Below are 27,638 nucleotides of genomic sequence, written 5' to 3'. Positions count from 1 at the left end.
TTGTATCAGCACTACCAAAACTCTCATTCATGCTTTTAGCACCTTCATACTCAACTATTCTAATGCTTTCCCAACCAGCTTCCCATTATTTAGCATCACCTTCAACTCTACACACGTAACCTATTAGCACCAAGCACTATTCACCCATCTTATTTATTAGCTTAAAATTCTCATCCTGATGTTTAAACTATGTCTTGCTCCTTCCTACAGGTAACCTCCTTCATGCTTATATCACCCTTTTCGCCCAACTCTGACCTTCTGTACATCAGCTGCCCCAAACTCTGCAATTTACTCCGTAACTGCTTCCCCTCAAAGTCTTCCTTTAATTCTACCATTTTGACCAAGCTTTTTAAAATCATCCCTCTTTTTACATCCTCCATCTCAGCATTCATTTGTCACTTTGATTCGATTTTGATTTGATTTATTATTGTCACATGTATTATCATAGTGAAAAGTATTGTTTCTTGCACGCTATGCAGACAAAACATACTGTTCATGGAGAAGAAAACCAGAGTGCAGAATGTTGTGTTACAGTCATAGCTAGGGTGTAGAGAAAGATCAACTTAATGCAAGGTAAGTCCATTCAAAAGTCTGACAGCAGCAGGGAAGAAGCTGTTCTCGAGTCGGTTGGTATGTGATCTCAGACTTTTGTATCTTTTTCCCAAAGGAAGAAAGTGGAAGAGAATGTCTGGCATGCGTGAGGTCCTTAATTATGCTGGCTGCTTTGCCGAGGCAGCAGGAAGTGTAGACAGAGTCAATGGATGGGAGGCTGGTTCGTGTGATGGATTGAGCTACATTCACGACCTTTTGTGGATCCATGCAGTCTTGGGCAGAGCAGGAGCCATACCAAGTTGTGATACAACCAGAAAGAATGCTTTCTATGGTGTATCTGTAAAATTTGGAGTGTCGTAGCTGACATGCCAAATTTCCTTAGTCTTCTGAGAAAGTAGAGGCGTTATCTCTACAAAGTAGAGGACCTTATGTTAAGATCTAGAGGGAAAAGCTATTTCCTAGGTTGGTGGATCAACGGCAAGGGTTTACCAGTTTGAAATAGTTGCAATGAGAAAGAGAAAGAGGTAGGACAAAATTCTTCAGAGTTGATAGATGAGACCTGGAATACAGTTGAGGTAGAACCACTACATATTTTAAGCGAGGTGTGGTTAAATACCAAAGGTGGAGCAAAATATGAAGAGTGCAGGATGCAGTCATTATTTTGGAATTGACCTAATAAGGAGCTGGCACAGAGAGTAGACAAATTACCTCCTTTTATAAAACTTTTATGGCTTATTGTAAAGTGCACAGAATAATTTCTTTAGAGTGAAAAGTTATATAAATCAAGTACTTTTTTTACTCTCAAAATAAACCCATTGACATTGGAACCTTTGTGCCTTGATTGCTATTACATGCCGAGTTTCAGAAACACATTTAGTCTGTCAAGGTTACCCACTTCCATGTTCAGAATTCCTACTTACTCACCCATCTTACCAAAATCATGACTGAAATATTTATCAACAGCCTAGTTAGCTTCAGCGTACCCTACATATTTCCAACATAGCCTGTATCCAAAACGCTATACACTAGATACATTGATGACATTTTCTTCCTTTGGACTCATGGCGAACAATCACTGAAACAACTATATGACAACATCAATAAGTTCCATCCCACCATCAGACTCACCAGATAACTCTCCAGAATTGGTTGCATTCTTGGACACACGCATCTCCATCAAGGACGGTCACCTCAGCACTTCTGTGTACCCTAAGCCCACAGATAACCTCACGATGCTCCACTTCTCCAGCTTCTACTCTAAACACGTTAAAGAAGCCATCCCCTACGGACAAGCCCTCCGTATACACAGGATCCGCTCAGATGAGGAGGATCGCAACAGATGCCTGCAGATGCTGAAAGACGCCCTCGTAAGAACAGCATTATGGTGCTCGACTCATCGATCGATAGTTCCGACGCACTACAGCGAAAAAACCCGCACAAACCTCCTCAGAAGACAAACACGGGACACGGCGGACGGAGTACCCTTCGTCGTCCAGTACTTCGCTGCAGCGGAGAAGCTACGACATCTTCTCCGGAGCCTTCAACATGTCATCGATGAAGACGAACATCTCACCAAGGCCATCCCCACACTCCCACTATTGCCTTCAAACCACGCAACCTCAAACAGACCATTGTACACAGCTAACTACCCAGCCTTCAGGAGAACAGTGACCACAACACCGCCACAGCAACCTCTGCAAGACATGCCGGATCATCGACACAGGTGCCATCATCTCACGTGAGAGCACCATCCACCAGGTACATGCTACATACTCTTGCGACTCGGCCAACTTTGTCTGCTTGAAAGGCTGCAGGAAAGGATGTCCTGAGGCATGGTACATTGGCAAGCCCATGCAGACGCTATGACAACGGATGAATGGACACCGCTCAACAATCACCAGGCAAGAGTGTTCTCTTCCTGTTGGGGAACACTTCAGCAGTTAAGGGCATTCAGCCTCTGAGCTTCGGGTAAGTGTTCTCCAACGTGGCCTTCAAGACACAACAACGCAGAATTGCCGAGCAGAAACTGATAGCCAAGTTCCACACACGAGGACGGCCTCAACCAGGATCTGGGGTTCATGTCGCACTATCTGTACCTCCATTACTTGCCTGGGCTTGCAAAATCTCTAACTGTCCTGGCTGGAGACAATTCACACTTTAACCTGTGCTTAACCCTCTCTCCACTCACATTGTCTGCACCTGTAAAGACTTGATTACCTGTTAAGACTCGCATTCCAACCATTATCTTGTAATTGAGTTTGTGTCTTTATATGCCCAGTTTGTGAAACAAATCCTGCACTCACCTGATGAAGGAGCAGCGCTCCGAAAGCTCATGCTACCAAATAAACATTTTGGACTTTAACCTGGTGTTCCGAGGCTACTTACTGTATCTAATTTAAAATAAAGCAGCAAATATTCATCATCCAGTGTTTTGAACCCTCAGCTTTTCCCAACACACTAACTTCAAAAATCACATCGTCTCATGGCTTTGTTCCTATCTAATTCCATAATCTCCTTAGACTCTAAACCTTCCAGACGCTAGTGGATTACAATTTCCATTGATGGCACAGATTTCACTCTGCGGCCTCCGTGGTATTCCAGCAGAGATCTTTAATAGCTGGAGAGATTTGGGAGGAAAGAGAACTTCCCCTCAGGAATGAGACAATTCTCGAAAAAGGGAGGGTTCTCATGCTGTGGAAAAAGTTGAGGTATGGGGCAGCACAGTGGTTAAGACGTTCTCCCAATGTCTATGTGGGTATCCTCCAGGCACTCCTAAGATATGCAGGTCAGGTGGATTGGCCATGGCAAATGCACAGGGTTACAGGGATAGGGTGGAGGGGAGGGCCTGGGTGGAATGTTCTTATGGAGAGTCGGTGTAGATTCAATGGGCCGAATGGCCTCTTTCTGCACTGTAGGGATTCTATAGTTCTATGTCTTTAAGCTCAAATATTCGCTGACTAAAACATACTACACTGAAGTAGGACATTTGGTTCTGGGCCGGCTGTTTGAAAGAGCTATCCAATTATTCCCACTCCTCTGCTCTTTCCCTATAACTCCACTTTTTTTCCTTTTCAAGTTTATAAACAACATCCTTTTGAAAGTTACTGTTCATAACACCAAAAATAAATTTCACTGGTTCTTTTGCCAACTATTTCAAACTTGCGTCTTCTGGTTACTGACCTTCTTGGCAGTGAAAACAATTCCTCCTCATTTACTCTCAATTTTCAAAATCTCTGCATTTAATCTTCCCTGAGCTTTCTTTGCTTTGGGAACAATTCCAGCTTCTCCTCATAACTGAAGTCCTTCATTCCTGATTGCATTCTAGTAAATCTACTATGCTCTCTCTGCCCTCAACATCCTTCCTATGCAAGGTGTCCAGAAATGGTAAGAAGTTTAACAAATAGTGTGACATGAACATGTCACACTATTTGTAATCCCCACAGCTTGCCTGGACCTGCAGAGTCTCACTGGCTGTCCTGTCTGGAGACAATACACATCTCTTTAGCCTGTCTTGATGCTCTCTCCACTCACATTGTTTGCATCTTAAAGACTTGATTAGCTGTAAGTATTCGCATTCCAACCATTATTCATGCAAATTGAGTTTGTGTCTTTATATGCCGTTTGTGAACAGAATTCCCACTCACCTGAAGGGGCTTGGGGCTCCGAAAGCTTGTGTGGCTTTTGCTACCAAATAAACCTGTTGGACTTTAACCTGGTGTCGTTAAACTTCTGTGTTTACCCCAGTCCAACGCCGGCATCTCCACATCCAGAAATGATGCCAGTGCACCAGCTGAAGCCAACCTGTACTTTACAAAGGTTTAGAATACCTTTCTTGCTATTGTACTATGCTCAATTTAAATCCATGGCCCCAAATATTCTCTTTTAAAGTAGTATTTTCAACTTGTGACCACTTTTCAATTAGTTTAAGCAAACCCCCCAGATCGCTCTTAAATTTTGAAAGGAAAAAATGAATGCTAATATAAATCAAATAGTATAATTTTATCACTTCACCCTTCTGTGCATTAAATTTAATTTGCTATTAGTCTTCTCATTTCACTGTTCTATGTCCTCTGAAGTCTGCTACTGCTACTCTCCTCACTACTACATTTCTATGTTTTGGATGATGTGTCCTCAATTCCAACGTTAAAACCCTTACTTCAACTTCAAAGCTGCTCAATAGTTATATTATTTATTGGAATCAGAACCACATGTTCTAACTTTTCTCTCACTTGCAGCTAGTGAGTCATTCCTCTTGTAAAGCGTGTTGGGACATTTTGAAAGGTTTTGCATTTGTTCTGAGAGAATAATGTAGTTCCAATCAGGTTTCCATCCATCACAGAACTGAAATATTTCTAATCAAGGTCACAATATTCAATGTGACTGCAATTTTGGTACACTATTGCTCTTCTTTTCAATCCATCTGCAGTCTTTGACACAGCTGACCACACAATGACACCTTCTCCGTTCAGGCAAGTGGGATTGCTTAGCTTGGTTTCGCTCTGACCTACCCATGCTATAGCCAGAGATCTCTTCCAGCCTCCACACTATTACATTTGGAGCCCCTCAAGGATATTTTATGGTTCACCACCCCCATTTCTCATCTACATGCAGCACCTCTCAAATCATTCAAAACCATTACATCAGTTTTCACATGTAAACTGACAATACCCTACTCCATTTCATCAACATCTCTTGATTGCCCCACAACCTCAGCATTGTCAAACTATGGGCAGGATTTTCCACACAACCTACTGCACAGTGTGTGGAATCCTGCCATTGGCCAGTGGTAGGATCTTCTGGTCCTACTGTTGTCAACAGGGTTTCCCATTAAATGCATCCCTTGCCACTGTGAAACCCATGGTGGGGGTGCCAGTGGAACCAAACAATCCTGCCAGGGTGAAAGCCAGAAAGTTCTGCCCCATGTCCAAAATCCAGCTTTGAATGAGCCAATATTTCCTCCAACTAAATAATCACTGGGAAAACAGAAACTATTGTCTTTTGTCCCCTGCCACTTGTGGTTTCCCGGGCACCAATTTTCAGTTTCACCCACCCTAGTCACCAGCTTAGGTTGAATCAATCCATTCACAATCTCAGTGCCCCATTTGACCCTTAACCAAGTTCATATCCTCTGCATCACAAAAACCTCCAACATTCACGCCCATAATTGCACTTGTCCTACACACATCCCCCCCATGTCAATCCATCAGATGCTGAAATCCTCATTCATACGTTTCGTAAAAATCACCAAGTGTGAAAATTTTCTAACCAGCCTCTCATCTTCCATTCTCAAACACAAGTGCATCAAAAACTCTGCTGCCCATATCCTATTTTGCACAAACTACCAGGCACCATCTCATTTCTTGATCCAACAGCTACCTCAATTTTAAGCTTTTCATACTAGTGTTCAAATGCATCCACAGCCCATCTATTCCATTTCTCAAACTTTCCTTCAGGGACTTTATCTTTGCCCCATTGTTGCCAGCTGTGCCATCAGCTATCTTGGTTCCAAACTCTGGAATTCCTTCTCCTTAACAACCACCACTTTGACCAAGCTTTTCTTTATCTCTTCTAAAGTCTTGTTTCTTAGTTTGTGGTTTTAATACATTAAATTTACTTAGACTTGGTTCTTCCGATCCCATGTGGGGCAATGGATAGCAAGACATCAAACTGCAGTCCATCTATTCCAGCCCAGGTGTCGTCCAGCTGTTGAGAGGTTCTTTAGCCTGTCCCATCATCTTCTGTATAAATGCAAGATGCTGTGGCTGTGGAGGCTCATGTGCAGTATAAAAACCTGCATAGATGATTTCAGTTAAATGGTCCATTTCCATGCACCCATTATCTGTATATTTCAAGTTGTGTGTTAGTGACCCCAGTATTTCAACTCAGTATGCAGTTACATGAAAACATTGTATAAAATGTTAATTGCAAAACAGCTACTACATACAAACTAGGAGCAGGAGGAAACCATTTGACTGCTCAAGCCTGCTCTGTCATTCAATAAGATCATGGCTGATCAGATTGTGGCCTCAACTCTACATTCCCTACCACAGTAACCTTGTTATTCAAGAATCCATCCATCTCTGCCATAAAAATATTAAATGATCCTACTTCCACTGCTGTCTGGGGAAAAGAGTTTCAAAGGCTCACGACTCAGAAAAAAATCTTCCTCGCCGCCATCTTAAATGGAAGACCCCTTATTTTTTTTAAAACCATGTCCCCATGTTCTAGTCTCTTCCATAAAGAAATTTCAGGAAACTATTTCAAGTCCATTATTTTGGCTGGACATAAACAAGACAACTAATAAGTACAATACACCATTACAATAGTGGCAAATAAAACCTCTTCCGATAACCAACATGAGCAAGCAATATGAAGTCTTGGTCCTAAACAACCATTCCATTAAGCTATACAGTCTGAACATTTTGCATAAGGGAGCTTGATAACCTATTCAAAAGACTTATTGAAGTGAGTGTGCTATGTTTACAGTAACAGACATATTTTAGTTGCGGTCAAATTCAATTTCCACTTTTTGTTTGTTAATGGTACCAGCTGCTCATACATAATGAAATTATCCATACCAAACCTTTCTCCTTTCTAACAATCACATCACAAAAACAGTGGGGCTTGCTCTGATTGACTGCTACCACAATGGGTATTTTTATTTGGCTAATGCATTGATTTTGAAAGAGGACCAGATAATAACCTTCTATTTAACAGATTCACAAATACACATGAAACCCAAATATTCTATTTTCTTGAATAACTTGACACATACCAGCAAATTCATTACAAAACTGTTATTCTATATCCAGGTTCAGCAATGGCAAACCATAACAAAGTTGTAAATGTCAGGTTTTCCCTTTAGTGATGTAAACATTGGAGCTCTATGAACAGCACAACTTCAGTTCAATAGCCTTTCTGTAAGTGGCAATGTCAAAGCATACCTCATGATCAAATGTAGCAGAGGCACATTAAAAAATCCAAATGTATTAAAAACTCAGATAATGCAAGTTATGAATTAAAATCCAAACTCAGACATGGCTGCTCTGATATAATAAACAAGGATACCTTTGTTAGTGTAATATAATAATGAAATAAAAAGTTTGTCAGCATCTCACCTCCAACTATTTTAAGAATTGCACTTCCCTGCCACAATGTGATGAGAACACTAGATAAGTTCTTGCAAAATTCAAGAAAGCATGGCATCAAAGCAAAGACATTATGCAAATTGAGGGGCTGATCCTGAAATAAAACTGTTTTAAAGTAACAGAACAGTAATACAAAATATACTTGCGTGTCCATTTATAATATAGATTAGGCAACAGTGAAAACATCTATTACATACTGAAACTCAGACTTGGTCACAAGATACCATTTCAAATGCACCGAAAAATTCTATATCATATTAATCTCAGTAAAATATCCCAGTAAATATATAGTCCAAAGATGTGCAGGTTAGGTTGATTGGCCAGGTTAAAAATTGTCCCTTAGAGTCCTGGGATGCGTAGGTTAGAGGGATTAGCGGGTAAAATATGTGGGGGTAGGGCCTGGGTGGGTTTGTGGTCGGTGCGGACTCGATGGGCCGAATGGCCTCCTTCTGCACTGTAGGGTTTCTATGTTTCTAAAATTAAGTACTGCATAAAAATGTTGGCATTTACAGTACCAGTCATGTCTGGAGCTGCTGTTATAAAAAGGACTTGCATTTATTAATGGTTAATTTCCATCATAAATTTGTCATATGACCATCAAGTTTTACCTTCCAATGCCATTGTAAAGCCATTAGGTTCAAAAGTTGTTTGCCTTGATAACACACTCTCTGGGTCAAAGGCAAGTGCTTCATTAAGTACAGCCACTGGCTTGTTGCCAAAAGATCAGATTTGCTTTTCTTCCATCCCAGTCTCTACCCTACTACTACTTGTTTCTGGACATCCTGCTGTATTCCCACCACCATTGCTCTCTAATTCAAAACACCACAACCGCATCTCAAAGGATGTGTTTCCCCACTTAAACCAATGTAAATCACCTCCATTCCTCTCGCACTTCTGCTTCCTGCCCATACTCAACACAGTCTGTCTACTGTTGCTCTGGTCCCCTTAACTGCAACTTATCCAGCTCTAGTCCCATGTGCTATTGAATTTCAACCTGTCGCTTACTGTTCTGCCACTGAATGAATTGGCACCTCTAGCAGCGATTGACCTGCCCTCAGGGCCAGGACTACTGAATGTGGCACTTCTTGGAATTTGTGTTCCCATGTGGACTGTTTTTTGGGAACAGTAACAAGTCAGAAGAAGGTGTTGGCAACTGGAGCAGGAGATCTTAGCTTGCTACCTCCTTTTGGACATTGTGCTTTGATAGAAAAAAATCAAAGGGACTAATGAATAATTGCATTGTCCAGAATTTGAGAAATTTGCCACTTTTACTATCCCTGCTGGTACAACAAGAAGGCTTTTGGACTTCATGTGGCAGCAGATTATCCTGGTTGTTCACCACCAGATCTAGCATAGCTACCAAGAACAATTCCTCCACGCTAAATTCTGGAGGGAAGTACCAATTCCAAAGTACCAAGACCAGAGTCTTGTTCATATCCTTCCTATATATTTAGCCAAGTAATGATGCTGTTTGATTTAAATACTAGTATGTGATCGAAAAACAGCACTGTGTTTTGCTCAAAAGCTGTATGCTTTTCAAAACACAGTAAACATGGAGCATTTTGCTACGTTAAAAACAGAGTTCCATGTCTGATTTAAGCAAGCATATGCAGGAAACTTAGGTAATGTGGCCAAAGAAGTAGGTTTGAGGAAGATTTTAAAGGTGAGTCAATATGCTAATTGTGAAAAGGCAATTGAAGCCAGTAAAGAACAGCATTTTATGCACGATAGGATGTGCAGAACTGAATTTTGGAAGTTGTTTCTTGAGTTTGAGACATCAAGGAGGGATATCAAGGAAGGAAGCAACAAATACTGTAGCATGGATAAGGGAAAAATGACAAATGAAAAGTTTAAGAAGTCTTGTAACTGGGTATGGGGTTTAATGTAGGGTATAGAAGAGAGCCAGACATCAAGGTTATGCAATGTCAAATTGAGCCCCAAGCTGTGAACTAGAAAGTGAAACGAATGGGTAACTAAACTGAAGAGTTTAGTGAGTGTACAAATAGGATGACTTTGATTTTGCCAACACTGAGCTGCAGAAAGTCCTTTCTCGTTCATGAGCAAGTGAGAAAAAATATAGTTCGACAGTATATCAACTTGGAAGAAAGACAGAGGATAAAAAGAGTACAGAATGTACTCAGGGTGGGAGACTTCACTCAAGTGTGGCTTGGTCGTATGTCTACTGACCAGAATCTTGAAGAACATAACTGCTAGAGTGGCAGTGGGTGGTGAAAACATCAATTTGAGAAAGAAACCTAGTTTTCACTAATCTAATTGCAACTGTCTTTGAGGGTATTGGTTAGCGTGGCCACCACATAATTGTAGAAACAAAGTCCTGTCTTCACACTGAGGACACCCTTCATCCAGTGTCATGTGCCACCTACTGCTAGGTTAAATAGTGTAGATTCAGAACAGATCTAGCATCTCAAAACTAAGTATCCATGAGACACATGAGCAGCAACAATTAAGCAATTCCACAACCAGTAGATCAAATCAAAGCTATGCAATCCTACCACATCCAGTTGTGAATGGTGGTAAATAACAAGCAACACATGGGAGGAAGCAGCCCTATCCTCTAATATTGTTGTAAAGTGACAGACGTTGGATACTATCATGTGGCAATTACTCACCAGCACTCAGTTTGGGTTTTGCAGGGACCACTTGGTTCCAAATCTCATTACGGCAGTCCATGAGAGCCTTGGACCAAATATGAACAAAAGAGCTGGATTTCAGAGGTGGTGAGAGTCACTTCCCTTGACTCCACTGCAGCTTTTAACTCAATGTGGCACTAAGAGCCCAACTAAAATTGAAGTTAATGAGAATCAAGAGGAAAGCTCTTTATTCGTCATACCTAAAGAACAAAGAAAATTACTGTGCAGAAACAGGCCCTTCAGCCCTCCAAGCCTGCACCGACCATGCTACCCGACTTAACTAAAACATCCTACCCTTCCGGGGATCATATCCCTCTATTCCCATCCTATTCAGGGTATTTGTCAAGACGCCCCTTAAAAGTCACCATCGTATCTGCTTCCACTACCTCCCCCGGCAACGAGTTCCAGGCACCCACCACCCTGTGTAAAAAATCTGCCTCGTACATCCCCTAAAGAACAAATGATGATGGTTGAAGGCCAGTCATCTCAGATCCAGGACATAGCTTCAGGAGTTTCTCAGAGTTTTGTGCTAGAATCATCCATCTTTAGCTGCTTCAGCAATGACCCTCACACACTGGTCAGAAATGGGGAAGTTCAATAACTGAATAGTATTCAGATCCATTTGCAATTCCACAAATAATGAACCATCCCATATCTGCATGCAGCAAGACGTGGACAACATGCAGACTGTGTTGATATGCGCAGGTGGCATTTGCTTGGTACACATGCCATGCAATGGCCACATTCAACGGAAAGTTTAACCACCTCTCGACAGTTCAAGGCATCACCATTGTTAATTTCCCATCAACATCCCATGTCGGCATCCACGACAAAGTAACCTACTTGATCAACATCACATTTACTACCTTTAACATTCACTCCCTCTGCTACTGGTGCAACATGTCTGCAGTGTGCACCATCTACAAGATGCACTGCTGCACCATGCCATGGCTTCTTCAACAGCACCTCTCAAATGTTTGTATGCAAATCTTTTTTTTTACTATCTAGAAGGATAATGGCAGCAGATGCAAGGGGATACCACCACATCCAAGTCATACCATCTTGACATGACATGCACTGCTCTTCCTTAATCACCACTAGGTCAAAAGCATGAAGCTCCCCATCTTCACTGTGAAATCCTTCACTATATTCACTGCAGCAGTTCACCACCACCTTCTTGAATGCAATTAGAGATGGACAATAATTGCTGGCCTTACCCACATTCCTTGAATGAATTTAAAAAATTACGCACTCCATGATAATGGAGGCAAAGCAAAAATACAAGCATCATTAACAAGTGCTCCTCTCATGTTCCCTGTTCATGTAGCACGGTGCAATACATAGATTAGAAATATGCTCAGCACAGGGACAGAATTGAGGGCACCTGAGATGACACGAGGACATTGGAGATGACGACATTTCAGGAGGTGTCATAGCTACACCTAGGCAAGAAAGAAAGGAACCATCCTTCCATGAAGGATCCAGGATCAGACACTCTGGAGGAACATATTATAGTCAATCTTGTCAAATTAGAGATTGAGAGTCTTAATAGCACTATAACCATAGTCACCTAGACCATTATTAGAGACTTGATTGAGCAGAGAGAAAAACTAAAGAAGCAGCAAATATGATATTTAGTTATGGCATGCTTCAGTAACTCGGACGGAAAGTTGAAGACGGGTGGCAGTTGAAGAGCATAAGGGTAGGCTCTTTATAAGTATATATAAAAGGCATCGGAACAGTGTTAGAAGGAAACTGTACTTGAGAAAGGAAGCACTGCACCATTAAGCAATAACTGAGTAGCTATGAGTGGAGTCAAGGAGATCAAATGAGCATAAAATGGAGTTTCACATGAAATAGGATTTGTTACAGCTGGGATAGAAAGGAACAGAAATCAAAATGTTGCGGCACTGGAACAGGGGCGGGCATTGCATCAACCTATGTATGTGGTTAAAGTGAAAATGTCTCTGGATTGTAACTTTTGGTCATGCTGTGGAAGAAACTGATCGCCTCACTAAATGTTAAAAAAATCAAATCTATTGTCAACTGGAGACAGCATCACACATTTCTTCTATAAAAACAACGATGGTCTCTCTCTAGACTTTCATTTCCCTTTAATGTGTGCTGGTGCACAAAGGATAACAGTGGAACACTATATCCAGTAAAAGTATCTCAAGCAATTTCAAAAGCTAACCTAATAATTCAACATAAATTAAAGGATACCCTAAAATAAAAGTGCAGTGTATTTGACAGTCTTTTAAAAAAAAAAATCACACAAACATTATATGTGGAAAATTAAATAGGATTGTGAAAATACTTACTTGCTACTGAGAAGTTATTTAAAGGGTATGGTAGATCTGCATCTTGAGGCTTTTCCTTGTATCCTATGAATGATCCATCTGTCTTCAATAGAAAGTACCTTGGTCTCCAGTTTTTGATATATTCCCCTACCAGGAAAAAAAAGTAAAAGATACTAAGCAACTTTCCTGTAAAAACAAACCTACTTCAAGTAGAGCAAATCTTCTGTCCAATTTCAGAAATCAAAATTTTATAATAGTACAAAAGGGGGCCATTCAGCACATTGACCCTCTGCCAATCGATAGAGCTATTAAGCCTAATCCTATTTTCCAACTCTTAGTCTGTAGCATTGCAAGTTACAGCAATGAGTGCATACCCAAGTACTTCTCAAACAGATTTTTTGCCTCCATCGCTTTTTCTAGGCAACAGGTTCCAGCATTAGTACCACCACCCGGATGAAAGAAAAAAAGTCACTTCAATTCCCCTCCAATCCGTCTGCCAATTACTTTAAATCTATACCTGTTAATTGACCTCTCTTCCAAGGGCAAAAGGTTATTCCACTCTATCCAGGCCCCTCATTTTTTACCAAAGATTTCCCCAATTTCAACAAAGTAGACTCATACAACACATATTCCAAGCAATATAAAGAGGTAACTGTTTCTTGGATTCCCTATTTTAAAGAAATAAATGCTATGTTACTGATGACAGCTCAATTCCCAATGTGTTCTGGCTGATCTCAGCCAGTGGAAGCCTCAACTTGACTGCACTTGTGGAAACATAACCAAATAACACTACCCCAAATGAGTGTCCCTCTGCAGACAGAGCACCCTAGAAAAAAGTTGATGTACACAAGATTATGAGGGACATAGACGGGGGTGGGGGTGGGGGGGGGGGGGGGGGGGGGGGAGAGGAGGAGGAGAGAGAGACGTCATACATTCAAGGCTATGGGCCAGGTGCTGGTAGATGCGATTAGGTGGGAGTTCTGTGTTTCTTGCATGTTAGTGCAGACTCGATGGACTAAAGGGCCCTCTTCTGCACTGTACGATTCTATGAATCACACAATGTTTTGGCCTCAACTACTTTCAGTGGCAGTGAATTCCAGAGGTTCACCACTCCGGATGAAGAAATTTCTCCTCACCTCAGTCCTAAATAGTTTAGCCCTTATCCTTAAACTATGACCCCTAGTTCTGGACTCTTCCACCATCGCAAACATTCTGAATCTACCCTGTCTCATCCTGTTAGAATTTTATAAGTTTCTATGAAGTCCCCCCTCACTCTTCTAAACTCCAATATAATCCTAACCGAGTTAGTCTCTCCTTATATGACAGACCTGCCATCCCAAGAATCAGCCTGGTAAACCTTCGCTGCAATCCCTCTACAGCAAGGACATCCTCTCAGATAAGGACACCAAAACTGCGTACACTATTCCAGGTGTGGTCGCACCAACATCTGTACCATTGCAGTAAAACATCCCTATTCCTATGCTCAAACCCTTTCACTATGAAGGCCAACAAACCATTTGCCTTCCTTCTTGCCTGCTGGATTGCACACTTACTTTCAGTGACTGATGCACAAGGACTTCAAGGTCTCGAGTATCCACGTCTCTCAATTTACACCCATTTTAGTAATAATCTGTCTTCCTATTATTGCTACCAAAGTGGATAACCTCACATTTATCCACATTATACTGTATCTCCAATACAAATGCCCACACACAGCATGTCCAAATCACACTGAAGCATCTCTGCATCCTCCTCACAGCTCACCCTCCCACCCAACTTTTTATCATCTGTAAATTTGGAGATAATACATTTAGTTCCCTCTTCCATATCATTAATATATATGAACAATTGGGTCTAAGCACAGATCCTTGCAGTACGCAAATAGCCACTGCCTGCCAACCAGAAAAAGACCCATTTATGTCAACACTTTGCTTCCTATCTTCTAACCAGCTTTCGATCCATCTCAAGACACAACCCGCAATCCCATGCGCTTTAACAGACGAAGATAGAACTGAGCTTGGTGGTCATGTCTCCTTCCTCCTACAACATACTTATTTGCTGGCACTCTAAATTCACAGATGAACAGTAAAAACTACAAAAAGTGGAAAAAATTGAAGATAGCAGTTAGTTCAAGCTCAGTTTGCATTTATAAAATTAGATAAGTTAGAAAGCAATCTGGTTCAAAACCAGCAAGTCAGAAAAACAAAGTGCTGGAAAACCTCAGCAGGTCTGGCAGAATCTGTGGAGAGAGAAACAGTTAACATTGAGTCCCAAATAACTCCAGGACTTTGTTTTTATTTCAGATCTTCAGTATCCGCAGTCTTTTGCCTTTATTTAGATTCTACATCAGTGTGGTCAACCAGACTATGGCAGCATCATTTTAGTCATATGCATGAATTTTAGTGGAAAATGCCTCAACACACAATACGGGTAATTGCACTTCACATGAATTTTAACAAGTCTACGAATCGGCGCAAAATTTATCAGTTGGATTAAATTTTCTGACACTGCATATCTTTGTGCAGTTTCTGGGTTTCATTCAACATTTGACTGCTGAGATAGTTGACTCTTTACAACTAGGTGCACCTGACCCACCAGCTCTATCCAGAACACAGGTGGTTGCTGTTTGCCTTTGCCATAACACATCCTGTTGAAACTTCTGGTTATTGCTTGGACTTAACAGCATAAAGTGGTCGAATTGAACAGTAACAGCTAACCTTGTCACACAATATTGCTAATGTGTCCATTGTGCTGAAATCTTGCATTTTCACCAGCATTATTCAGATAGAGTCATAGGAGGTTTACAGCATGGAAACAGGCCCTTCGGCCCAACTTGTCCATGCCGCCCTTTTTTTAAAAAAAAACCCTAAGCTAATCCCAATTGCCTGCATTTGGCCCATATCCCTCTATACACAACATACCCATGTAACTACCTAAATGCTTTTTAAAAGAGAAAATTGTACCCGCCTCCACTACTACCTCCGGCAGCTTGTTCCAAATACTCACCACCCTCTGAAAAAATTGCCCTTCTGGACACTTTTGTATCTCTCTCCCCTCACCTTAAACCTATGCCCTCTAGTTTTAGACTCCCCTACCTTTGGGAAAAGATATTGACTATCTACCTTGTCATTGCCCCTCATTATTTTATAGACCTCTATAAGGTCACCCCTCAGCCTCCTACGCTCCAGAGAAAAAAGTCCCAGTCTATTCAGCCTCTCCTTATAACTCAATCCATCAAGTCCCGGTAGCATCCTAGTAAATCTTTTCTGCACTCTTTCCAGTTTAATAATATCCTTTCTATAATAGGGTGACCAGAATTGCACACAGTATTCCAAGTGTGGCCTTACCAATGTCTTGTACAACTTCAACAAGACGTCCCAACCCCTGTATTCAATGTTCTGACCGATGAAACCAAGCATGCCGAATGCCTTCTTTACCACTCTGTCCACCTATAACTCCACTTTCAAGGAGCTATGAACATGTACCCCTAGATTTCTGTTCTGTAACTCTCCCCAAAGCCCTACCATTAACTGAGTAAGTCCTACCCTGGTTCAATCTACCAAAATGCATTACCTCACATTTGTCTAAATTAAACTCCATCTGCCATTTGTCAGCCCACTGGCTCAATTGATCAAGATCCCGCTGCAATTGGAGATAACCTTCCTCACTGTCCACCATGCCACCAATCTTGGTGTCATCTGCAAACCTACTAACCATGCCCCCTATATTCTCATCCAAATCATTAATATAAATGACAGTGGACCCAGCACTGATCCCTGAGGCACACCGCTGGTCACAGGCCTCCAGTTTGAAAAACAACTCTCTACAATCACCCTCTGGCTTCTGTCAAGAAGCCAATTTTGTATCCATTTAGACACCTCACCCTGGATCCTGTGAGATTTAACTTTATGCAACAACCTACCATGCGGTACCTTGTCAAAGGCCTTGCTAAAGTCCATGTAGACATCAACTGCACTGCCCTCATCTACCTTCTTGTTAACCCCTTCAAAAAACTCAATTAAATTTATGAGACATGATTTTCCACTCACAAAGCCATGATGACCAAAGCAGAGTGCACACACAATCAAATATTCACATTCAGCTTTTCATTTCTTTCACAGGATATGGTGTCTCTGGTAAGGCCAGCATCTGTCGCCCATTCTTAATTTCTCTCAAGGAGATGGTGAAAAGCTGCCTTGTTAAACCATTGCAATCCGTGTGTTATAAGTACACCCACAGTGCTGTTGAAAAGGGAGCCCTGGGATTTTGACCCAACAGCAGTGAAGGAATAGCAATATAACTCCAAGTCAGGGATGTTCCATGGCTTGGAGGGAACTTGCAAGAGGTAGTGCTCCCATGCCTCTTGTCCTTCCTGGTGGTAAAGATCATAGGTTTGGCAAGTGCGGTCAAAGAATCCTTGGTGAGGTTTGCAATGCATCTTGTAAATGGTACACACTGCTTGCACTGTGCATCTGTATTGAAGAGTGTGCATATTGAAGGTGGTGGATGGGGTGCCAATCAACCAGATTGCTGTGTCCTGGATGGTGTCCAGTTTCCTGAATATTGTTGGAGCTGCATTCTTCCAGGCAAGTGGAGAGTATTCTATCACGATCTTGACTTGCACCTTGTATATGGTTGAGAGTCTTTGGTGGGAGGGGGAAATCAGGTGGTGTGTTTCTCGCCACAGAATTCCCAACCTCTTACTGTGTTCTTGTACCACAGTATTTATATGGCTGGTCCAATTCAGTTTCTGGTCAATGGTAACCCACTAGGCTTTGATTGTAGGAAATTCAGCAATGGCAATGCCATTTAATGTCAAAGGAAATTGGCCAGATTCTCTCTTGCCTGGTACTTGTGTGGCACAAATATTACTTGCCACTTATCAGCCCAAACTGAATGCTGCTCAGAATTTTACCAATAAACACAAAAAAGTACATATGCTTATGCTATGCAAATGTGATTGAGACCAAATATCTAGCAATGGTGTCGTTCCTCATCATTTAATCAGAAATGTAACATTCCATATCCGGATTCTCAATTAGCCACATGCAGCCAGTATATAAAACACGGTTCTTCATGAATGTAGCTTTTGCCTGTGTAGATATGGTTACCTTTCTTGAAAAAATATTTAAAATTGCCATTATGGAATAATGTATTATGGGGAAAAAATTAACCTTTCATAACTTTTTTTAAAAAATCAGCCAGATATTCGATCAAGTTGAAAGAATACAAGTGTAAGAATACAAGTGAAAGAATACAATATCCTCAACATATCACTATGTATTGTATTGGAACATTAAAATCATACTCATTCATACAGTCAGTTAAAAATAAAGACAACAACCAAGTTTTTAACTTTTAGAATGCTCAATACAAGTTCTTGGGCAGAATAAATCTCAATCTACTGATGTACATCAAAAGTCACAAGCTCAAAAGTGAGTGAAGATGACAACATACAAATTCACTTGGATGTAAAACATTGCCATTGTTACTGTTCGAACTAACAATAAGGGTAAAGTCACCATAACCCCAGATGACCACAGTCTGCTCTCCTTTTTCATAGGGAGAGTTGACTGGTGGCGATTTAACCTGAGGATCACCACACCTCAGGTTAGGGGCAAGGCTGAGAAGGCAGGACTTCATGAATGATCTCAGGCAGTATAGAAACTGAACCCACACCTACCGTTGTTCTGCATCACTAACCAAATGTCCAGCCACCGGAGCTCAACTGACATTAAGACTGATGACGTTGCATGCAATTGAAACATCACTATGCAAAAGAATATTGGATTACAAAAGGTATATTTGAAAATAAGCATTTTTGAAGGCAATGCGAACCCCTAATTCATTAGGAGAGCAAGGACAATAAACAGTGAGACCAAACCCGGGTCACTGGGAAGTCTACACTGCAACACCATGTTAGACTGACTGCTATACTGCAGGGATAAAATCGCAGCTACTGTGCCTCTGTAACACTGAATTGGGTCATCAAAATTTCAGCTGCAGCAATAAATGGTACACGAGTTTTCATTGAAATAGGAACTGATGTACCAAATTTAATACAAATAGATACTGTGCAATGAAGCGCAAACTCTGCAAATTTAAGTATTTTATCACATCAAGTGGTTGACGTTCAGGTGTCATTAAAAAGTTCTTATCTGAAGTTTTACTTGAATTAAATTCATACTACTAGCATTTTCTTAAAAAGTAGTAATTTTGAAACATGCATTTCTAAAACGTTACAGCCTGACTGTGCAATGCAGCGACGAACCAATGCTGCTTGCCGCTCACCTTGAGAAAAAAAAACAGCCTACAAAGAACTAGCAATTGTAGTGGTATGGATTTCCTCTTTCCTCATGTCAGTTTAAAACTGGTGCCAAGTCAAGGGGATCTCCAGGTGTCCAATCATGGTAACGTTATCAAAGAGGATAACCAGCCAATTACATTTGCTCAAAGATACCAAACCAGAATTAAAAGTTAATTTTTTTCTCCTCGATTAGCATGAGTGAAATAAATGATTGGAATAGTTTACATTTCAAATCTTAAAAATTATTAAAATGAGCAATTTTATAAAAGGAAATTTGATAGTCGATGATTTCTTTCCCTTTCACAGAATGTGGGCTTTGTTGGCCAGGTCAGCATTTGTTGCCCATCCCCAATACCCTTGAGAAGGTGGTGGTGAGCTGCCTCTTGAATCTGCAGTCCTATAGAATTAGTTTAATGACAGTAAGGCTGTTCAGCACTAATTATGAAAGTTTATTAAAAACCCAGTTACACACCAAAAAGGTAACTTGAGGGTTTTTACAGTGAGATTAACGTTGCAAAATCAACTCCGTGATTTCTAGTCGATTGCAGTAATGGGGAACTTTACATTGCTGACTGTAACGTTGCAGGAAATAGCAACTCAGCGAAGGATGTCACTGTAAACTCCCGAGTCTCTGACAGCAGCACACAAATCTGGGAACAGGGTAGAAATAGACATGGCTGGAATGTGGTGGTCCTCAGGTTAAATCACCACTTACGTGCATGTGCGAACCAAGGAACTTCAAGAAATTAGTAAGGAGGTGGTACTTGAAAAGTTAACTGCTTTGAAGGTTGATAAATCCCCTGGAACAGATAGATGGGCTTCATCTCAACCTTGAAAGAGGTGGATAGACTAGTTCCCTTTAAAAATTCTTTCAATTCTGGAACGGTTCCCACAGACTGGAAAGTAGCAAATGTAACCCCACTATTCGAGGAAGGGAGGAGGAAGAATGGAGAACAGAACAGGAAGCCAGGGATCATGATGGTATCTGGCACATTGTAAGGTATGATTGAATGAGTATGACTTTGCCAGGCTGTTGCTCAATTAGTTTGTAGGACAGCTCTTTCAATTTTGGCACAAGCACCCAGATGTTAGCAAGGAGCAAGGACTTTGCAGGATAGAGCAGGCTGAGAAGTTGTCATTTCTACTGCCTAGGTCGATGCCAGGTGGTCCATTGGGTTTCATTCCTCATCGATTTTTCTGTTGCAGTTTGATAAAATGGAGTAGCTTTCAAAGAGCATTTAAGAATCATCCACATTGCTATGAAGTCACATGTAGGCCAGACCAGGTAAGGACAGCAGATCCCCTTCCCTCAGGACATCAGTGAACCAGATGTGTTCTTACAGCAATCGTTTCATGGTCACCGGATTGGATTATTTGAATTAAAATGTCAACTGCCATGGTGGGATCTGAACCTGTACTCCAGAGTATTATCCCAGGCCTCTAGATTATTAGTCCACTAACTTTACCATCTCCATCATAACCTTTGGAATCCAGGTACCATTGTAGTCTATGTTGCACTCTCTCAAAGGCCAATATATACTTTTCAAGGTATGTGCAGATTAGAACAGTCAGGGTGGTGTTTAAGCAATGCTTTTTATAGCTGAAGCATGACATGTATCCTAGGCCTCAGGATATAAAGGCAAGCCTTTTTGATTATTCTCTGTACCTCTTCATAAAATTTGATTTCTCTTGAAAAAAGGCTGAGGGCTGACTTAATTATATTTAAAATTGAAATGTTTTAATTGAGTAAATACTTGTGCAGAAGAGCATAACAAGGAGGTATCAAAAAGTCCAACTTAGAATTCAGTGAAAACCTCTATCTAAAGAGTGATGAGAATGTGGAATTTACTACCGCAGGTTAAAATAAATAGTACAGATGCATTTGAGGGGAAGCTAGACAAGCATGAGGAAGAACAGTATAAAGGTTTATGGTAATAGATTTAGATGAGGAAAGATGAGACTCAAACGAAGCCTAAACACAGCCATGGACTATCTGAGCTGAATGGGTTGCTTCTCGGCCTTTTGGCTAAGATTAAGTGTAGCTTTTGATCCTGCACTTGGTAGAAGTCAATGACATTACACCGAGGCTTCATTTGAAGCAATTTTTAAACATGGCATCTAGGCCTTTTGGCTAAGATGCAATTGAGATCAAGCACTGGAGGGGGTGCAATGTATGCTCCTATCAGCTTGGATCATATAGATCAAGCTCAAGACAGGAAGAGGGCAGCCTGTCTTGTCAGCTTGGATCTGTAACGTTTTGCTGGTTGAGACTTCAATTGGATTTGATTGGATATAACTTTTTAAAATTGGGCTGAGTGGTCTGTTTCTGTGCTGTATATCCTACATAATCCATTGTAAACTGCTCAATTTACACCTTTAATTCCAAACCCCAGAAGTTGCTGTTAGTTTCAGAGGAGGAATGACTGCAAACACCGACAGCTTTGCCATCATTATTATTGCAAAATTCACATTGTCTCTGTAAATATCAAATAATGATGAGGCTACAATTACAAAATCAATCTGTTTAGCTGCATTATTGCATTTTTCCTTGACATTCTGAATAATTTACTACCTGCACACGTATATATGATCCTGATGCCATTGGCATCAGGATTTAGCTATAGAATAAAGGAATTGAAGCTCAACCAAACCAGTTAGCGGGTGTGAATGAACAAGCACTTCACATCCAATGAACCATGTTGAAGCACAGTCTCACTTGTATTGATCAATTTGGCTGCTAATTGCACAGAGCAAGGTTTTATAAAACAGTGAGATGAGCAGTTTTTTTTTTAAACAGATGTTGAAGTGAAAAGATTGGTCAGGTCAACCAAAACGCGGCACGGTAGCACAGTGGTTAGCACTGCTGCTTCACAGCTCCAGGGTCCTGGGTTCGATTCCCGGCTCGGGTCACTGTCTGTGTGGAGTTTGCACATTCTCCTCGTGTCTGCGTGGGTTTCCTCCGGGTGCTCCGGTTTCCTCCCACAGTCCAAAGATGTGCGGGTTAGGTTGATTGGCCAGGTTAAAAAAAAAATTGCCCCTTAGAGTCCTGAGATGCGTAGGTTAGAGGGATTAGCGGGTAAGGTATGTGGGGGTAGGGCCTGGGTGGGATTGTGGTCGGTGCAGACTCGATGGGCCGAATGGCCTCCTTCTGCACTGTAGGGATTCTATGATTCTATGAAAACCCCCAATCTTCTTCAAATTACACCACAGGATCTTGTGCAGCAGCATGCATTTAAAACTTGTGTTTATATCGCACCTGAACATGGTAAAACCTTCCAAGATATTTCAATCAGCATTATTATACAAAATTTTACCTTGGGCCACATTAGTTGTTATTAGGTCAAATTATCAAAAAAATGGTAGTGATTAAAATCAAGAGTGCATAAAAGGCAAAAACTAGAACATTTTAGAAGATTATGGGGCTGGAAGAGGTGGGAAGAGAATGGAGCAATTTGAAAACAAGCATGATAATTTTAAAACCAATCAAGGCATTGCTGGACCAGGAGCCAATGTAGATCAGTAGGCACAGGGTTAGTAAGATTTGGTGCAAGACCAAAGCTTTGGATGAGTTTAAGATTACAGATAATGGAAGGTGGGAGGTTGGAAAGGAGACCATTGAAATAGTCATGAACAGCCAAAACTGCTGCAATACAAATCAAACTCCAAACAAAGGCTATAGGTACCCCTTTTGTGAGGATCATAATGCAATAGGGCTACTCGGTTTTAGAAAATCTCATTAAAAACATGCCTCTGACAATGTAAACAGTAATGCATGAAAAAGCATTAGCCTAGATCCAATGCTTAAATCCAGGATTTGAGCTTAAAGCCCAAACTTGTCTTAATAGCAAGAGAGCTGCCACTGAGCCACAATAGTATACAATAGTAAAAACTATTAAAAGTGTTTGGGAAAATTACAGAATTAGAATTATAGCCAGCCATGACTAACAAAGCAATGGAGCAGACAAGAACAAAACCATGCAGGCAACATGATTTGATTTATTGTGATTTATTTCACATGTATTAGTATAGTTTCTTGCGTGCTGTACAAAGCATACTGTTTATAGGGAGGGAAAGTAGAGAGTGCAGAACAGAGTGTTAGTTATAGCTAGGGTGTACAGAAAGATCAACTTAATGCGAGGTAGGTCCATTCAAAAGTCTGATGGAAGCAGGGAAGAAGCTGTTCTCAAGTTGGTTGATACATGTGTCCTCGGACTTTATCTTTTTCCTGATGGAAAAAGGTGGAAGAGTATGTCCGGGTCCGTGATTATGCTGGCTGCTTTCCTGAGGCAGCGGGAAGTGTAGACAGAGTCAATGGATGGGAGGCTGGTTTGCATGATGAACTAGGTTTCATTGACAACCCTTTGTAGTTTCTTGCAGTCTTAGACAGAGCAGGAGCCATACCAAGCTGTGATACAAACAGAAAGGATGCTTTCTGTGTAAAAATTGGAGTGTCGTAGCAGACATGCTGAATTTCCTTAGCCTCCTGAGGAAGTAGAGGCATTGTTGGGCTTTCTTAATTATAGCATATGGGTAGAGGGACCAGGACAGGTTGTTGAAGCTTTGCAAGACACCAGTGTTAAGGAGGAACTGTTACCTATCCTTACTGATTGCGGTCTGTAGGTTAGGAAGTCTAGGATCCAGTCGCAGAGGGAGGAACAAAGCCATAGGCCACGGAGTTTGGAGATGAGCTATGTAGGGATAATGGTGTTGAAGGTTGAGCTGTAGTTAATAAATAGGAGTCTGACAAAGTAAAAATTTACTTATTAGTAACAAGAAAGGCTTGCATTAACATTGCAATGAAGTTTGTGAAATTCCCCTAATCACGACACTCCGGCGCCTGTTCGGGTCAATGCACCTAACCAGCACGTCTTTCAGAATGTGGGAGGAACCCAGAGCTCCCGGAGGAAACCCACGCAGACACGGAGAACGTGTAAACTCTACAGAGACAGTGACCAAGCCGGGAATCAAACCTGGGTTCCTGGCACTGTGATGCAGCAGTGCTTACCACTGTGCCACCCTTTGTTATCCAAGTATTCCAGGGTTGAGAGTAGGGCCAGGGAGATGTCTGCTGTGGACTTGTTGAGGCAATAGGCGACTGTAGTGGCTCCAGGCAATTTGGGAGGCCGGAATTGATCCATGCCATCGAAGCACTTTATGAAGAATGTCAGAGCCACCAGGCAATAGTCATTAAGACATGCTGCCTGGCTTTTCTTTGGTACAGGGATGATGGTAGTCTTGAAGCAGGTAGGGACTTCAGATCAGTGTAAGGAGGTTGAAGATGTCTACAAATAGCCCCGCCAACTGGTCCACGCAGGATCCGAGTGCTCGTCCGGGTACCCCATCCGGGCCAGTCGCTTTCCGTGGGTTGACCTTCGAGAAGGCTGCTCTGACATCTGTGATGGTGACCTCTGATACTGGTTCAGCTGAGGCTTCAGGGACAGAAGGCATGCTCTCGCTGAAATCTTGTTCAAAACGGACATAGAATGCATTGAGCTCATCAGGGAGGAGTGCATTGGTGCCGGCAATTCTACATGCTTTCACCTTGTAGTCGGTTTTGTCTTGCAGACCTTGCCATAGTCGGTGGGAGTCCACGTGGCTCGCCTGAGACTCTAGCTTGATCCGGTACACTGTTGGCATCTTTGATGGTTCTCTGTAGATTGTATCTGGATTTCTTGTAAAGGTCAGGGTCGCCTGATCTGAACATCTCAGCCCTGGACTTCAGCAAGCAATTGATATCACTGCTCATCCATGGTTTCTGGTTGAGAAACACTGATTTGCTTCTTTGGCAGAGTCTTCCACACACTTACTAATGAAGTCTGTTACTGTAGCGGCGTACTCAGACTGAGTTGACCAGTCCACTGACTCAAAACAGTCCCGTAGGAGATCATCCGATTCCTCAGACCAACACTGCACGACTTTATCGGATTTGCCCGTTTTCGATTTTGCTTGTAAACCGGAAGCAGGAGCACAGCTTTGTGGTCTAATTTGCCAAAGTGTGGGAGAGCGGTAGGCATGTTTGATGTGTGTTTAGCAGTGGTCTAGGATGTTTGGGTCTCTGGTGGAACAGGAGACATGTTGGTGGTATCTTGGTAGAACACTAGCTTGACCTGGTTGAAGTCCCCAACCACGATGAACAAGGCCTCGGGATGTTTTGTCTTAAGGGTACTTGTGGTGGTATACTTGTTTTGTCCAGCACGATCTTCACGTCTGTGCTCTGGTGGAGGAAGAATGTAACATACGTTTGTCCAATCAGTTCAGATCAGCCTTCCCTTTACAAAATGGAATAGCAAAATCACCGTGTTGTCTATATAAAGGTTTTACCTCATGATGCAGTCACCAATAAGCAAATCCTTCCTTAATGTGGAGATGCCGACAACGTTGGACTGGGGTGAGCACGGTAAGTCATCTCACAACACCAGGTTAAAGTCCAACAAGTTTATTTGGAATTACAAGCTTTCGGAGCACTGCTCCTTCATCAGGTGAGTGGAGAGTTAGGTTTCACAAACACGGCATATATAGACAAAAGCACACTTGCCAGATCAACCACCAGGATCTTGGGATCATGTCACACTACATGTAACCCCCACCATCTGGCCTGAGCTTGCAAAATCTTACTAACTGTCCTGGCTTGAGACAATTCACACCTCTTTAATCTATGATTAAACCTCTCTCCGCTCGCACTGTCTGTACCTGTAAAGACTGGATTACCTGTAAAGACTTGCATTCCAACCATTATAAATCAAATGAAATCTTGCAATTGTGCCTTTGTCTATATATGCCGTGTTTGTGATATCAACTTTCCACTCACCTGATGAAGGAGCAGTGCTCCAAAAGCTTGTTATTCCAAATAAACCTGTTGGACTTTAACCTGGTGTTGAGACTTCTTACCAAATCCTTCTTTGGCACTGCAGATGTGGCGTACAGCATTGTCCTTCCATATGCGTTTTAAAAATTGCATTTGTATGATGTGGGAAAATTCAATAAACAATCTTGACATCCTTAATGCTTGGTGGTTGAAATGCCATTGTCCATCTTTGCCAACTTCCTAGAAAATTCTGGCTGCAGAGCTGTAGCCACTACAATCTCCTGTAGAATAGTTAAAAGTGTTTTCTTTGATCATCCTCACATTAAAAATGCTCTTCAAAAACTAATCCGAATAAAAGCTATGGTTGGGTGGAATGGTCCCTCACCTTTTCAAGCCTCAAGCTTGTAAAATAGATGCTCCACTTGTTACCTACTGTTGGACACAGGAATCTGACTGCTCTTCCTTATACTTCAGTCCTATAAAAACAGGGCAACTTTTATATATCCACCTTGCACAACACAAAACCTTTTAAATATCAATATAGCATTACAAAATATTAATGGGGATTCAAACCATCACCAACATGAATAGACACTTTTGGTGCAATTATAAGACTACTGTTTAAAGTAGAGAGGGAAAGGAAAAAATCAGAGCACTACATTTATTTGCCCATTTGTATTGCATTTGATTGTGGCAGGAAAATAAATCCTCATTAACTCTGCCACAAATATAAGCTCCCATTACAAATGCACACATGAAAACAGTCATGGAATGCAGAGTGGCCTGCATATGGATTGCAACTGTCTCCAAATCATAATGGTGAAAATTTGGAGAGTGACAATGGATAAGGGGCTATCTTCAACCCTAAAACCAGAACAGCACCTTCATCTTAACTCTGTATTGGCTTCAAAGTAGCTTTTTTTAAACTTCCAGACAGGCTGATATCACTGAAGAAATACCTCAATTGAATTGCCATGATGATCAAAATGGTAGTTACCCATGACATCATTTACTTCAATTTTTCTCATCCCACTACAACTATGTTGTGGAAATAACACACACAGCCCCCCCCCCCCCCCCCGGCGCGCAAGAGAGTTATATCTAACTCCTTGAAAACATACAATGCTTTAGTCTCAACTGTGGTAATGAATTCCACAGGCTGACCAGACATTTTATTGGCAATAGTCAACTCCATTTCCTCAAATACTTTGCCTAAATGCCTGTTTTTCCATGGGGGTATCTTGATCAAAGAATTAGAAGGGATAAGAATGAGCCCTGAAATATCAAGGAAAAAGTTCTGCAGACTCGTGAGATCCTAAAACCACCAGAACTGGCAGTCACATCTATGAAGGTGATCATAAAAGCTGAATTTCTATAAATGATGCAACCAATGCATGAGGTTATAAGATTTGTAATGATAGTTTATGGGCAGGATCTTGAGCCTGCACACTCCATCCACCAGATTGCTGGTGGGGGCTCAAGATCCGGTGAAAGCCTGAAATCAAATGTAATTTTCACCATCCCACACCAATGATGTAATCAGGCTCACACCCATAATGGGCCAACTTCTTTAGTTCTTAGAGTTGAGTGCTACTACGGAAGACTTGGTTGTATCTGAATTGCTTGATAATTGTATCTCTGCGAATATATAGGGTGACAATGATGCAGAATTAGCTCCAAGAGAAGAGTTCCAAATCATACCACTCAGGTCAAGGAAAGCCAAATTCCAGAACATCGTATACAACCAAAGAGGAATAGACATCCTCATGATTGGCTTTATCAATTGTCTATAATGATTAATGATGCACAGTAGTGTATCTAGGGCATTATTGATCATATGTAAAACATTGTAGCAATTTGTCATGATCACACAAA

General features: G+C 41.4%; 1 protein-coding gene across 3 annotated transcripts in view; it reads right to left on the bottom strand.

Moving 5' to 3' along the window:
- Positions 1–27,638, bottom strand: part of akt3a (v-akt murine thymoma viral oncogene homolog 3a) — a 312,730-nt gene that overhangs the window by 172,996 nt on the left and 112,096 nt on the right. For 2 of the 3 annotated variants that reach the window (XM_078229515.1, XM_078229517.1), the window contains exon 3: positions 12,673–12,798. In XM_078229515.1, the coding sequence (XP_078085641.1) occupies positions 12,673–12,798 (126 nt within the window). Of the gene's footprint in view, positions 1–12,672; positions 12,799–27,638 lie in introns of those variants that run through there. The other variant, XM_078229516.1, reaches the window with a different exon arrangement.

This window comes from Mustelus asterias, chromosome 15 (assembly GCF_964213995.1).
Source record: "Mustelus asterias chromosome 15, sMusAst1.hap1.1, whole genome shotgun sequence".
NCBI classification, from domain to species: Eukaryota; Metazoa; Chordata; class Chondrichthyes; order Carcharhiniformes; family Triakidae; genus Mustelus; species Mustelus asterias.
This window is presented reverse-complemented; position numbering and strand designations above follow the sequence as displayed.